Source organism: Chelonoidis abingdonii, chromosome 2 (genome assembly GCF_003597395.2).
Source record: "Chelonoidis abingdonii isolate Lonesome George chromosome 2, CheloAbing_2.0, whole genome shotgun sequence".
NCBI classification, from domain to species: Eukaryota; Metazoa; Chordata; order Testudines; family Testudinidae; genus Chelonoidis; species Chelonoidis abingdonii.
In genome coordinates, this window is record NC_133770.1 from 166,358,012 (window position 1) to 166,370,778 (window position 12,767).

The following is a 12,767-nucleotide window of genomic DNA, read 5'->3' on the forward strand; positions in this document are numbered from 1 at the left end:
CTGCTCTTACTCCTTAGCACTCAAGAAAGAGATCCTGGAGTTCATGTGGCTAGTTTTCTGAAAACATCCACTCAATGTGCAGCGGCCGGCAAAAAGCGAACAGAATGTTGGGAACCATTAGAAAAGGGGTAGATAATAAGACAGTTAATATCGAAATGTCACTATATAAATCCATGATACGCCCACACCTGGAATAATGTGTGCAGTTCTGGTTGCCCTGTTTCAAAAAAGGTATATTAAAATTGGAAAAGGTACAGAGAAAGGGAACAAAAATGATTAGGGGTGTGGGATAGCTTCCATATGAGGAGAGATTTAAAAGACTCGGACTGTTCAGCTTAGAAAACAGCTTATTAAGGTGGAGTATGATAGAGGTCTATAAAATCATGAATGAGGTGGAGAAAATGAATAAGGAAATGTTATTTACCTCTCTACATAACACAAGAATAAGAAGTCACTCAGTGAAATTAATAGACATCAGCTTTAAAACAAACAAAAGGCAGTACTTTTCCCACAAAACACACAGTTAACCTCTGGAACTCATTGCCAGGGGATGTTGCCAAAATTATAGCTGGGTTCAAAAGAGATTTAGGTAAGTTCATGGCAGATAGGTCCATCAAGGGGTATTAGCCAAAATGGTCAAGGATACAACCCACTTCACTGGGTGTCCCTGGCCTCTGTTTGCCAGAAGCTGGGAATGGGTGACGGGATGGATCACTTGATGATTGCCTGTTCTGTTCATTCCCTCTGGGGCACCTGGCACTGGCCACTGTCAGAAGACAGGACTCTGGGCTAGATGGACCATTGGTCTGACCCAGTGTGGCTGTTCTTATGTTCAATCTTTGTGTCATCCACAGATTTTATTAGCAGTGACTTTATTTTTACTTTCAGATCACTAGTAAAAAGGTGAAATAGCTTTGGGTCTAGTACTGGCCCCAGCAGAGCCCCACTAGAAACACTCCCTTTCGAAGCTGATTAATTAACAACTACATTTTGAGATCTATCAGTTAGCCAGTTCTTCATCCATTTAAAGTGCACGTCATATTAGTGTGTCTTGCTAATGTTTGAATCTGCATGTTATGTGGTACTAAATCCAGTTCCTTGGTGTAGCTTTGTGTCTGACTTTCCAAGGTGCGATGTGCCTCCCAGGCTCCCTGCCTACTGAGTCCTAGGTTTGCTGAGTTGTGCTTTTTTTTTTCACTTGCACTGCAAGTGCTCAGCACCTCTGAAAATCAGGGCACTTGCAAACGTTGCTCTCGTGCTTGCATGGGGCAGGCGTGTTGTTCAGCTGGGCTAATAAAATATCATTTGATTGGGCAAGGGGCAGGAGTAGATTAGAGGCTGGGCTACTAAATTCCTTTGGCTGTTCTGCCAGGCTCAACCATGCACGCGCCATCGCTCTCCCATCCCCAGGCTGTTTGCAGGTTTCCAGTTGTTCTCCTTTTGTTTCAGAATGGAGGGGAAGGCACAGATGGAGGTGACGTGGCCACTCACCCTCTTCTGAGACGCTCCCAGAGCTACATACCCACCTCTGCCTCCAAGCCATCCACAGGGCCACCCATCCTCAAGAGCGGCTACTGCGTGAAGCAGGGGAATGTGGTGAGTGCCTGTTGCAGGGTCACACTGAGTCCATGGAGCAGAGCACTGGGAGGGGGGGCTTGAAGGGAGCTTGATTTTATTGCTTCTGAGCCTCCTCTTGCTTCCCCCACACCGCTGCTCCTGAAAGGGGGACTTTTCACTTCTCAGCGTCCATGGATCACGTTGGCATGAACAGTTGCTGTGTGTAGGAGGAGGGAGTGGGGCATTGTTGGTGCAGAATGGTCCTGGTGTCAGAGCAGTGGTAGTGATTCAGCACCCTCAGTTATGAGCTGCTAGCTCTGAGCTTTCTGTTCCCCAGTGGAGCAGGCTCAGGGCTTTCACCAATGCCCCCTTTTTTGGAAGATGTGATCCCTAGGTTCTCAGGACCCATTTGTTTTTTCCAAGGGGCTAGGGAGGCTGGAACTCAACCCTGGAAGCATTAGGGACTGTTCTCTCTGTTTTTCAGAGGAAAAGCTGGAAACGCCGGTACTTTGCTCTTGACGACTTTACCATCAGTTATTTCAAGTGCGAGCAGGTAAGCAGCCCCAGGGCCGGTGCAAGGATGTTTCGTGCCCTAGGCGAAACTTCCACCTTACGCCAGCCCCCGCCCTGAGGTCCCCCACCTCCCTGTGGCAGCTCCTCCTCCCTGAGGCACCCCCCCACAGCCCCAGCTCACCCCTGCTCCGCCTCCTCCCCGAGCACACCGTCGCTGCTTCACTTCTCCCACCTCCCAGGCTTGCGGCGCCAATCAGCTTAGGCATCACAAGCCTGCGAGGTAGGAGAAGTGAAGCATCCATGGCGTGCTCGGGGAGGAGGCGGGGCAGGGGTGAGCTGGGGCGGGGAGTTCCTCTGCGTGCCGCTCCCCACCCCCTTACTTGCTGCAGATGGCCCTCCTCGCGCCCCCCTGCCCCAGCTCCCTCCACCTGAATGCCAGCGGCGACCGGGGCGGCCAAAGATCTGGCCGCCATGGTCGCTGCCGAAGAAAATGCCACCCCCCAAAATCCTAGTGCCCTAGGCGACTGCCTAGGTCACCTAAATGGTTGCACCAGCTCTGGGCAGCTCCCTTTGGCTCACTGTTCTCTGGGTGACCTTGTCCACTTGTCCCTTCCCTCGTGGTATATTGGGCTTGGCATTTGCAAGGCTGCATTTTTGGCTTCTGTTAAAATCAATCAAAATTTTGAGCACAGAAAATATGTGGGAGAGAACCTCACGTCTGGGGCTAAAGCTAAGAACAGATCCCACGTACTGCGGGGGTGCAGGGAGCGGGTGCAGTCGTTGGGCTTAGGGACAGGCGGCAAGCTGTACCTTTGGCAGAAATGCAGCTCAAAGCTGTGCTGTCGCAGAGGCTGTTCCTCTGCCTGAACCACTATGGAGTTCTGAGTCCTGTTTCTGCAAGCAAGAAACCTCATGCACACACCTGCATGCTCACCTCCCAACCAGGAGCGGCTCCAGGCACCAGCATGCCAAGCGCAGGCCTGGGGCGGCAAGCCATGGGGGACGCTCTGCCAGTCGCCGCTAGGGCGGCAGGCAGGTTGCCTTCGGTGACATGCCTGCGGAGGGTCCACTGATCCCGAGGCTTCGGTGGACCTCCCGCCAGCATGTTGCCGAATCCGCAGGACCGGGGACTTCCCGCAGGCAAGCCGCCAAAGGCAGCCTGCCTGCAGTGGCTTGGGGTGGCAAAATACCTAGAGCCGCCCCTGCTCCCAACATATGCATACCTCCAACACACACCCCGCAGCACAGCTGGCATGCACCATCACGACTGTAATTGGCCATGGATGCATTTAGAGGACAAACTAGAAGAAGGCTTCTAACCATCAGCAAGGGGAGTGAGGTTCTGGAACAGTCTCCCAATAGCACTGAGGGCAAGTAATCAGTCTAGTCTTAAAATAGAGCTTGATAAGTTTACAGGTGGGATTATATGACAGGGGTTACTTGCGACAGCAGAAGACTGGACTTAGTGACCCAGGAGGGCTCTCCCAGCCCTGTATCTCACATGCCATACTGCATGCTCCACTGCATGTATGCAGCCAGGTCCCCCTCATGCCCATGAGATGCCAGTTGGACTTCCCAAGACTTGAGACAGACAGGAGAGGAAGGTGCAGAGCGAGGAATGGAAAGGGAATGAATTGAATGTGATCCAATAGACTAAAAGAAAAATCCGCAAAACCTTGCTGTGCTCATCTGCCTTCCCCTTCTCAGTCGCTGTTCACTGGGTGCTGCTTCTGGGTTAGGGATGGGGGGGTGAGAGATGCTGCATGGAGCCCCCATTTGGGAATGCTCCCGCCCAGTGACATCTCTCCTTATTCCAGCTGGTGGCCAAGGAACCTGTCACCCCAGGACTCCGTCCATGGAGGCTTTGCTGAAGGTTGCTCTTAGGTCTCACAATTCAAAGTTCCTGGGCGCTAGAGTGAGCTCCCAGTGCCACCAGAGCAGCCCACTAGGTTGATACAGAACCACTGACCCTGTTTTGTTTTGTCTTGTCTCCCCAGGACAAGGAGCCCTTGCGTTCGATCCTCCTTAAGGATGTCCTCAAAACCCATGAATGTTTAGTCAAATCTGGGTAATGCCTTTTCCTGCACTTCTGTTGGACTCGGTCCTGTTAGAAGTGAGGTGGGAGTGACTATGAAAGGACTTTATCCTCAGATGTGCTAGCCCAGGTTTCCTAGCCAAGTTCCAGTGGAGTGGCTGCAATCTGCCTGGCCAAGGACACCTTTCTGGTTTTGCAGATGGTTCTTCACTTCCTGTGCGAACCTGCTCTGTAGCACTGCCGCTAAATAGTGTATGTCTGCACAGCAGGCAGCTGTCCATGGCATCGAGCCTCAGAGCCGGGGCCAGCAGCCACAGTGCTAACAGTAGCTGTGTAGACATCACGGGTCAGGCTGGAGCTCAGGCTCTGAAGCTGAGCCCGAGGGGGCTCCAGAGCTCAAGCTCCAGCCCGAGCCGCCATGTCTACAAGCTGTTTGTAGTGCAAGCCTGAGTCTGTCGATCCAGGTCTGAGCCTGGCTCCTGCAGGCTGTGTAGACATGCCCACAGTGCTGCATTATGACTCAGCAGTGGATGGATCGGCAGGATGGGCTAGTGGCTAGAGCCCTGCATGGGCACTCGGGACACCAGGGTCCATTTTCTGGCTCTGCCACAGGCTTCCTGAGAGATTTTGGGCAAGTCATGTAATCCCTCTGTGCCTCAGTTTCCCATCTGTAAGTGGGGGTGCTAGCAGTGCCTTGCTGCATAAGGTGGCTATGAGGGTATGTGCTCAGATACTGCAGTGAGGAAGAGACCCAGCATCAGGAGGAGGGGGAGGGTGACATGAGGACCCTCTGAGTGGAGAAAGTATGCAAGGAAAGAAGGGGAGAATTATGGAATGTTAAGGAACAATGAGAGAATCTGACCAATCCACAGCGGCCCGTAGGGCTCCTTTGAGAGGACAGTACTAGGGCATGAGTGAGGACTGGTAGGTCCTAATCCCAGCCCTGGCATTGACTCTCTGTGTGAGCGTCAGGAAATCACCTCACCTCTACGTGCCTCAGTTCCCCGTCTGGAAAAGGGATGTGACGAAGAGGGGCACCTAAGGGATGCAAAGGGCAAATTGTAGTTTAAGTTGCCACAGCTGAGTTCCCAGCCAAGGCTGTCACAACCTGATTCTCCTCAGATCATGTGTTCTCTGGTGCCTTCCTTGTTTGAGTTATGCTGTGTCTCACTGGAATTCCCCAGTGGTCACATTTCACAGCATCCCCTGTGTCACAGGTTTGCTGCTGATCTCAGGCAGTTTTCAGGGTTGGTTTGTGGCTGGGACCCTTGCCTTTCATCAAGGGCATCTTTCCAATATGTAGCCACTTTAATTTTCCCTTTATTTTGTTTTCCTGTTATCCGTCTGGAGTTGGGATCCAGCTCCCTGTGCTCGCACAGATTACTGGCCCGGCCAAGTTACGCTCTGTCTAGACATCCCATTTCAATTAGCACCTTTGATCTGAGCAATCCCATATATTTACCTGAATGCTGGGGCTCCCTTTTTCAGAAGGAGTGAATTTACGGAGAGTAAAGCCGCTCAGAGTCCCCAGAAGGAGCTGGCAAGGGAATTCATTCCACGGCCAGTTGCAGGTGGACAGCCTGAGCAAGAACACTTAACCCCTGTTAAACAGAGTGCAGAGAGACCCACTCCCAAGCAGAGCAGCCACCCAGACTGCAACGGTGGAATAAAGGCCTGTTATATTCAGGGAAGAAAGGTGGGGTGCTCCTGTGGGGATTTGGAGTGGGGCTGCAGCTTCCCATATACATCTGGGGGAGTCAGCTGCTGGCCAGAATTCATCCCCCCCTCCCCTCCACCCTTGGAGCACTGACTTGGATGTGTACCTGAGGACACCAAATGGGCGGCTAGTTAGAACTCTGCTAAATGGAGGATCACAGTCTGTGTGGCAATGAGGAGGGGCGCTGCAGACATGCAGTTACTGTTTGCGAGTGAACTCCAAGCTTGGGTTTGACTTGTATTAGCCAACTGGCTAATTCTTGCCCTATCTTATGCTGGCATGACCCTAGATCTGCACCAATATAGATGTTGCCACAGTTAAAATTGTGAGAGGGAAGCACAGTGCACTGGATGCTGAATAACAGTACCCGTGTCCTTAATGAACTGAAGAAACTACTTGGGAAACCAAGACCTCTGCGCAGCTGGCAGGGACAAAGGCAGCTAGGGTCACATGCAGTCCAAGTACTCACCGGGCAAGTGTCCTCTCCACCCAGACCTATCAAACATGGTTTGGTTTTCTTCATTATCTTCTCCCCTCAGGGTCCTGTGATGGGCACTGCTTTGAGTCATGTTTCTGGTTTACTGGGTTTTGGTGCACTGGTTTTGAATGGACCCATGTTATCAGATATGATGAAAACCAGATGAACTGATTGACAGTGATTTCATAGGCAGACTGCACAACATCTTTAGTGTCATTTACTACTTGTGATATTTGTGCTTGCACTGAGCCTTAGGAGAGCCCTGAATAAGACCAGGCCTTTATGAATGCTGTTTTATTACCCAAATTAGAAGTGGAGATGCTGAACATATCAAGTTGATTTAAAGGTATGGAAGTGAAAACATGAGCTAGAGCCTTAATGAAACAAACTCTTCTTGCCCTGTGCAAAAACCATTTGACTGACAGAATTAGGTCACACTTGATAGTGAGGATACCCTCATAAAGGCTAAATAAACAGTTAATAAATCAAATAGACAGGAGTAGTATGTGTTATAAGCACATCAGTAGACGATGTTGTAGATGGTTATAATCTATGGTTATAAGCAGTCCCTTAACAATTGACTAGCCATTTATTTAAAACCTCTATTAATCATTTATTATCCTTTATCAACTATTTATAAATGGAACTTTTGTATAAAGTGTGGCTGAGAATCATTTGGCTTGCAGACTGCAGTGCACGTGTGTAAACAAGGTGTATATAATAAAAAACACAGATCTCAATTCTATATAACTTAAGATTAATACTGAATACATCCGAGGTCTGCATTGAATATTCTGTTGTTAATGTTTTCTAGATATGAGCATAAAGAAGAAATAGTCTATCCTGCATGTGATGAATTCAGGGTAACCTCTCTCTGTCTCTTGTTTCTAGTGACCTTCTCATGCGGGACAATCTGTTTGAAATCACAACAAGCTCTAGGACATTCTACATACAGGTAAAATCATTCCTAGTTTCAGAAGACTTTGAAGTGGTTAGATAACCTGTACTGCACATGAGCTCATAATGGGGACTGGTGTTTTGCTTTGAGTTTACTGTTTTAGGCAGTAAATTTAGCTCTTGACAGTTGCTCTGAGTCACAGTCATCTAAACAGGATGCTCCCTGATGGGCTTCCAACCAGAAAACACAAGTAGGTGAGTTTGTATACAACTCAGCTCAGCTTCGAGGCTCCAGTTGAGGGTAGGGGGGCAAGAAGAAAAGAAAACTGCCTGGTGGTTTCAGTTCTCCAATTCAGTATATTTATAATTTCAGCAATTTGTATGGGCAGGAAGAAACATGTAGACACAAAAGTACCAACACTTAGATGAAAATCCAGATGGAGAAAGTCATGACTGAAAAATTATTTCACTAGGAGGGTGGTGAAGCATAGGAATGGGCTACCTAGGGAGGTGGTGGAATCTCCTTCCTTAGAGGTTTTTAAGGTCAGGCTTGACAAAGCCCTGGCTGGGATGATTTATTTGGGAATTGGTCCTGCTTTGAGCAGGGGGTTGGACTAGATACCTCCTGAGGTCCACTGGCGAATTAACAAATTTCCCGCCCCTACACCCACAAAAAATTGCCCCCCCCTCCCCGCCTGCTCACCTCCGCTCCCTTGCAGCAAGCCTGAGGGTGAGAGGGGAGAAGGGGAGTTGTGGCGCGCTCTGGGGTTGACGGAGGTGGAGTGATGGTGAGCTGGGGCAGAGAGCGGTTCCCTGCCCCCCCCAAAGAGTTACTCCCCATGCCTGCTGGCCCCAGGTCACCTCCCTATCCCCTGAGCACGCCGATACTCACTTCTCACTCCCTCCCTCCCAGCGTTTTTGCGCAGCAAGCCTGAGAGGGAAGGGGGAGAAGGGGAGTTGCGGCGCACTTGGGAGATGGTAGCGGTGAGCTGGGGTGGGGAGTGGTTCCCGGCCCCCCTGGGTTACTACCCGTGCCCACGGGCCCCAGCTCACCTCTGCTCCACCTCCTCCGATCGCGTCACTACTCGCTTCTCCTTCCTCCCAGCGCTTTCGCGCGGCAAGCCTGGGAGGAAGGAGGGAAGCGCGGCGCACCTGGGGGAGGAGGTGGGCAGGGGTTTGGGGAAGGGGCAGAGTTGGGGAGGGGGCGTGAGCAAATTTGCTGCCCTAGGCCTAAGCCTTGCTGGCCTAGGCGATAATACGCTGCTGCTGAGATCCCTTCCAACCCGGATATTCTATGATTCTACGGCTGTAGCTTCCTTGTCCTGAAGTTTGCTGTCAATCAGGCCAGCCCTCTTCCACTTCCTTAGGGCTGTTGATCATTCCCAGCTCCTGGTGCCACATGGAGGATGGAAAGTGAACTGAAGGCTGGCTTGCAGCAGTGCGGGCTGCTTCCTGCTTTTTAGGGCAAATACTGATCCTAACACAATGATAATGCTCAGATATCTCCCTTTCCCTCTCTGGAGCACTGTGCAAACATTAGCAAATAGCAGCTGGTTATCCTCTACTTCTAGCCCCTCTTAACTCTTTCTTGGGAGGCTGTTGGCCCGATTCTCCATTATGTTGTTTTTTGAACAGTCATTTACACCAGTGCAGATTGCTACCATCCTGATTTGGGAGCATTTTACATCTGCTTTGCAATGGCGTTACCGATCACATGAAGTAAACGGCAAAGAAGAGTCTGGCCCTGTACATACAGAGCTATATAAGTTTCAGAGTGGTAGCCATGTTAGTCTGTATCAGCAGAAAGAACGAGGAGTCCTTGTGCCACCTTAGAGACTAAGTGGGATGAAGTGGGTTTTAGCCCACGAAAGCTTATGCCCAAATAAATTTGTTAGTCTCTCAGGCCTGGTCTACACTGAGGGGGATTGATCTAAGATATGCAACTTCAGCTATGAGAATAGTGTAGCTGAAGTCGACGTATCGTAAATCGAATTAAAATGACTTACTTCGCGTCCTTGCGGCGTGGGATCGACGGCCTCGGCTCCGCCGTCGACTTTGCTTTCGCCTCTCGCACTGGTGGAGTTCAGCAGTTGACGGGAGAGCAATCGGGGATCGATTTTATCGCATCTACACAACATGCGATAAATCGATCCCCGATAGATCGATCGCTACCCGCCGATCCAGTACCCTAAGGTGTCACAGGGCTATATAAATATCTCCTGAGTCTCCGAGGGGTTGACAGTAAAGAAAGGGCTGACAGGTAGGGAGATGTCGTGTCTGCACTGGATAGTATTTACACATTGAGTCAATCTGCCAGAGAAATTTCAAAATGAACATCAGTTTAAAGACAACACTTCACTCCCCCAAACCCTTAGACTCATTCATATCTCATATACACCCCTCCCCCAACTTCAGATGGGTGTTTTTTTCCAGCAGAAACCATGCAAAGCAGTGAGTACTGCACACCCACCAAACAGTTACAGCCAGCTGTCTTCTTTCTCTGCAACAGTTCCAAGAGCTGCAGCAGCCCTTGGGGACACATGCTCTGCAGCCCCCATCTGTGCGCCTCTGAGAGCTTCTGCCCCAGCTTGTCTTCTGCCCCTGACTCAGGCCTCTGAGGCTTTGGTGTATTTAGTCTATTTGCTGAGCTGGTCCCCAAAACAAAATAATTCAAACTGAGCAGTATCTGGCCTGAGCATTGCAAATGCCTGTGTAAGACAGGCAGGTCTGAGCCAGCTGCAGCTGCCTCTTGGACAAAATCCAGATTGCTTGCCCCTGCAAGAGGCAGGAAGTCCCAGGCTATGCCTGGCCAGTTCTGCAGCCCAGTGGCTGCTCAGCACTTCGCTGCCGGGTTGGTAAGGAGTCAGTGGGCTGTTCTGAGCCTGTGGGGAGAGGAAGTGCCCAATGTTGCTATCTAGTGCCCCCTCTGGCTGGCTGCAGGAGGGGCACTGAGGCGAGAGCTGAGTCCCCAGAGGGAAAGATGCTGCATGGTGAGGTCTTGGGGCAGTGGAAGAAGAGGCAACTGAGGGAAGCTCTCCATGTCTAAAGGATTCTCGCTGCCTGGAACAACTCATGTGAGAAGCTGCTCAGGGCCCTGCCAATAGATGCCCTGTGGTCTTTGCTCCATTCAGAGCTGGATGTCCTGTGGAGCTTCTGACTCACCCTAGAGGTGCCCACCAGCTTCTCCTTGCCTTGTACAATCCAGGGATAAATGTCCATCACCCTGAAATGTCTGTGCGGGGGCCTCTGTGTGAGGTGAGTCAGGGTGTATCTCAGTCCCATTTCTGGTCAGACAGGCAACTCCATCACAGAAATCACCATCTTCACTCAGCCTTTACGTGGGACATCTTGGCAGAGAGACCAAGGGCTGGAGAGACTCCATTCCCCTCTGACTCCAGGGACGATTGGTTCATGCTCCCTACGAGCCAAGGCTGGAGTGCGGAGGCAGAGTGTGGGGTGGTGATGTCAGGGTTTAGCGCAGCGGATAAATTTGTGTGTTTGCTCTGCCGCACCAAGCTAGTGACATCTTTAAACGAAAATATCTTGTGGGCTCCCTGAAGACCCCTTGGTATTGCCTTCTTGATGCATGAATGTGTTTAGCTACATGTGAAAAGCAAATAGGCAGCCAACTCCTTGCAGGAAAGCACCACTCTGGCTTGTTTTCACTGGCCAGCCTCCCTCTGCAGTACCAGTGGTAGGGATTATGAAGTGGTCTGGAAGCCAAGAGGAATCATCCTTAGCGCTTGTCAGAGAAGGGCATATCTTTATCCCCGATGTATTTCCTCCCTGCGTGAACCCTTCCGCAGGGAACGCTTACTTGTGGAGAGCAGGCTGCCATGGTAAACACAGCATCAAACCCTCTCTCTGGCCTTGTCTACATTGGGAAATTGACTTGCATAGCTATTGCAGAATAAGCTATTCTGCAATGGCTCCCTGTGTGGACACTGTATTCTGGAATAAATGTCACTTTTATTCCAGAATTATTACTCTGCTTTGGAAGTAAGTGCTTTGGAAGCAGACTAATTACTCTGGAATAAAAATCACTGTTGCTCCAGAATAGTCTCCACTTGGGAGCTATTGCAGAATAGCTTATTCTGTGCCAATCAGTTTCCTCCCATAGACAAGATCATGGACTCATCTAACGAGCTGCCTGATTTTGCTCTGCAGACTGGTTATTGCTTCAGCTTTTAAAGCCAGATGCCAAAGGACTGGCAGTTGTATCATCTCTGTTTTTGAAGCATAAAGTGCAGGCTCACAAGCTATCCTTTTATCCCAGAATCCAAATATGAGCCTTAGCAAAGCAGGAGCTCTGCAGGGCCCAGCAAAGGCGATTGCTCAGCCTTTCCAGTTCACATCACCCTCCTTTTCCACCTCAGGCTTCTGTGTGCACGTCAGTATCCAAAATGCTCTTCCAGATCCCATCTTGTTCATAGCTGGGCTAGCATCCAGGGAACCCAGAAGGTCTGAGCATGCAAAGCTCTCTCCTGTGGCTGCTCTGCAGGATTTTGTTCTGTGGGAGCCTGGCTATGGTTTGTGTATGTGGGAGAAAGGAGTTTACCTGGCAGATCCACTGTAATCAGGAGAGTTCCTGGTTTTGGGAGGCCCCCTGGAAGGTCCTCTGCCTGTGCAGAGCCACGGGGGAGATTCTGCTGCACAGAAGCACATAATTCAGTTTGGCCTGGAAAATCACTGGACTTTATCAGCTTCTGCTTCAGCTGACAGGCTCAGCCTTAGTTTATATGTGGGTGCATCTTGGCTCCAGTATGGTCTCCAGCTGCTTCCTGAAAGGAACATAAGGTGCCTCCTTCCATGCCGGGACTGAATAAACTACATCTGCAAAGCCCCAAACCCCTGCTGCCGTGGGAGCGTGGGACCTGAATGCCAGTCTCCTACAAGACAGCAAAATACAGCTCTATGCTGCTTGTCCTCTGGCCCAAATCGGGACTGCAGTGGGACCGCAACAGAGATAGAAAAAGCCTGTTTTGTCTCATATCCCTCCTTCAGGGGGCGGTGCAGGACGGTTCCCTACAGTCTTATTTTCTAATGCTTTGCCCAGCCTTGATGGCGCTTCCTCCCCTGGGCTAGGGTGACCAGATATCCCGATTTTATAGGGACAGTCCTGATTTTTGGGTCTTTTTCTTATATAGGCTCCTATTACCCCCCCTCCTCCGTCCCAATTTTTCACATCTGCTGTCTGGTCAGCCTACCTTGGGCAGATAGGGGAGGGGAAGATCTCATGTTTTTTAAAGACTGGTTTCAGAGTAGTCCCTGTGGCGGGAAGGGGCCGGTGAGGAGGCCATGCTCACTGAAATGTCTCTGCTCACCATATTCTATGTATAGTTCTTGCCCCCTGGTGGAGTTGGTTTGTAACTTACATTTTGTGGGTTTTTTTGGTGGGGGGAGGGAATAGCCCTGTTTTGTTTTGTTGTTTTTTAAAGAGGTTGGCCATATGGCGTTGTCTCATCAGACAAAAATCACCCTGTAGAAGAATTATAGCAGCAAGCTGCTATTAATGGATCTGATCTTGCAAGAGTGTTGAGTGCCTCCTGAGGGCCCAATATGTGCTGGTT

General features: G+C 50.4%; 1 protein-coding gene across 2 annotated transcripts in view; it reads left to right on the forward strand.

Annotated features, from left to right (window-relative positions):
• Positions 1-12,767, forward strand: part of PLEKHA2 (pleckstrin homology domain containing A2) — a 53,986-nt gene that overhangs the window by 35,492 nt on the left and 5,727 nt on the right. For both annotated transcript variants that reach the window (XM_032774574.2, XM_032774577.2), the window contains 4 exons: positions 1,450-1,596; positions 2,042-2,110; positions 4,068-4,138; positions 7,192-7,255. In XM_032774574.2, the coding sequence (XP_032630465.1) occupies positions 1,450-1,596; positions 2,042-2,110; positions 4,068-4,138; positions 7,192-7,255 (351 nt within the window). The remainder of the gene's footprint in view (positions 1-1,449; positions 1,597-2,041; positions 2,111-4,067; positions 4,139-7,191; positions 7,256-12,767) is intronic.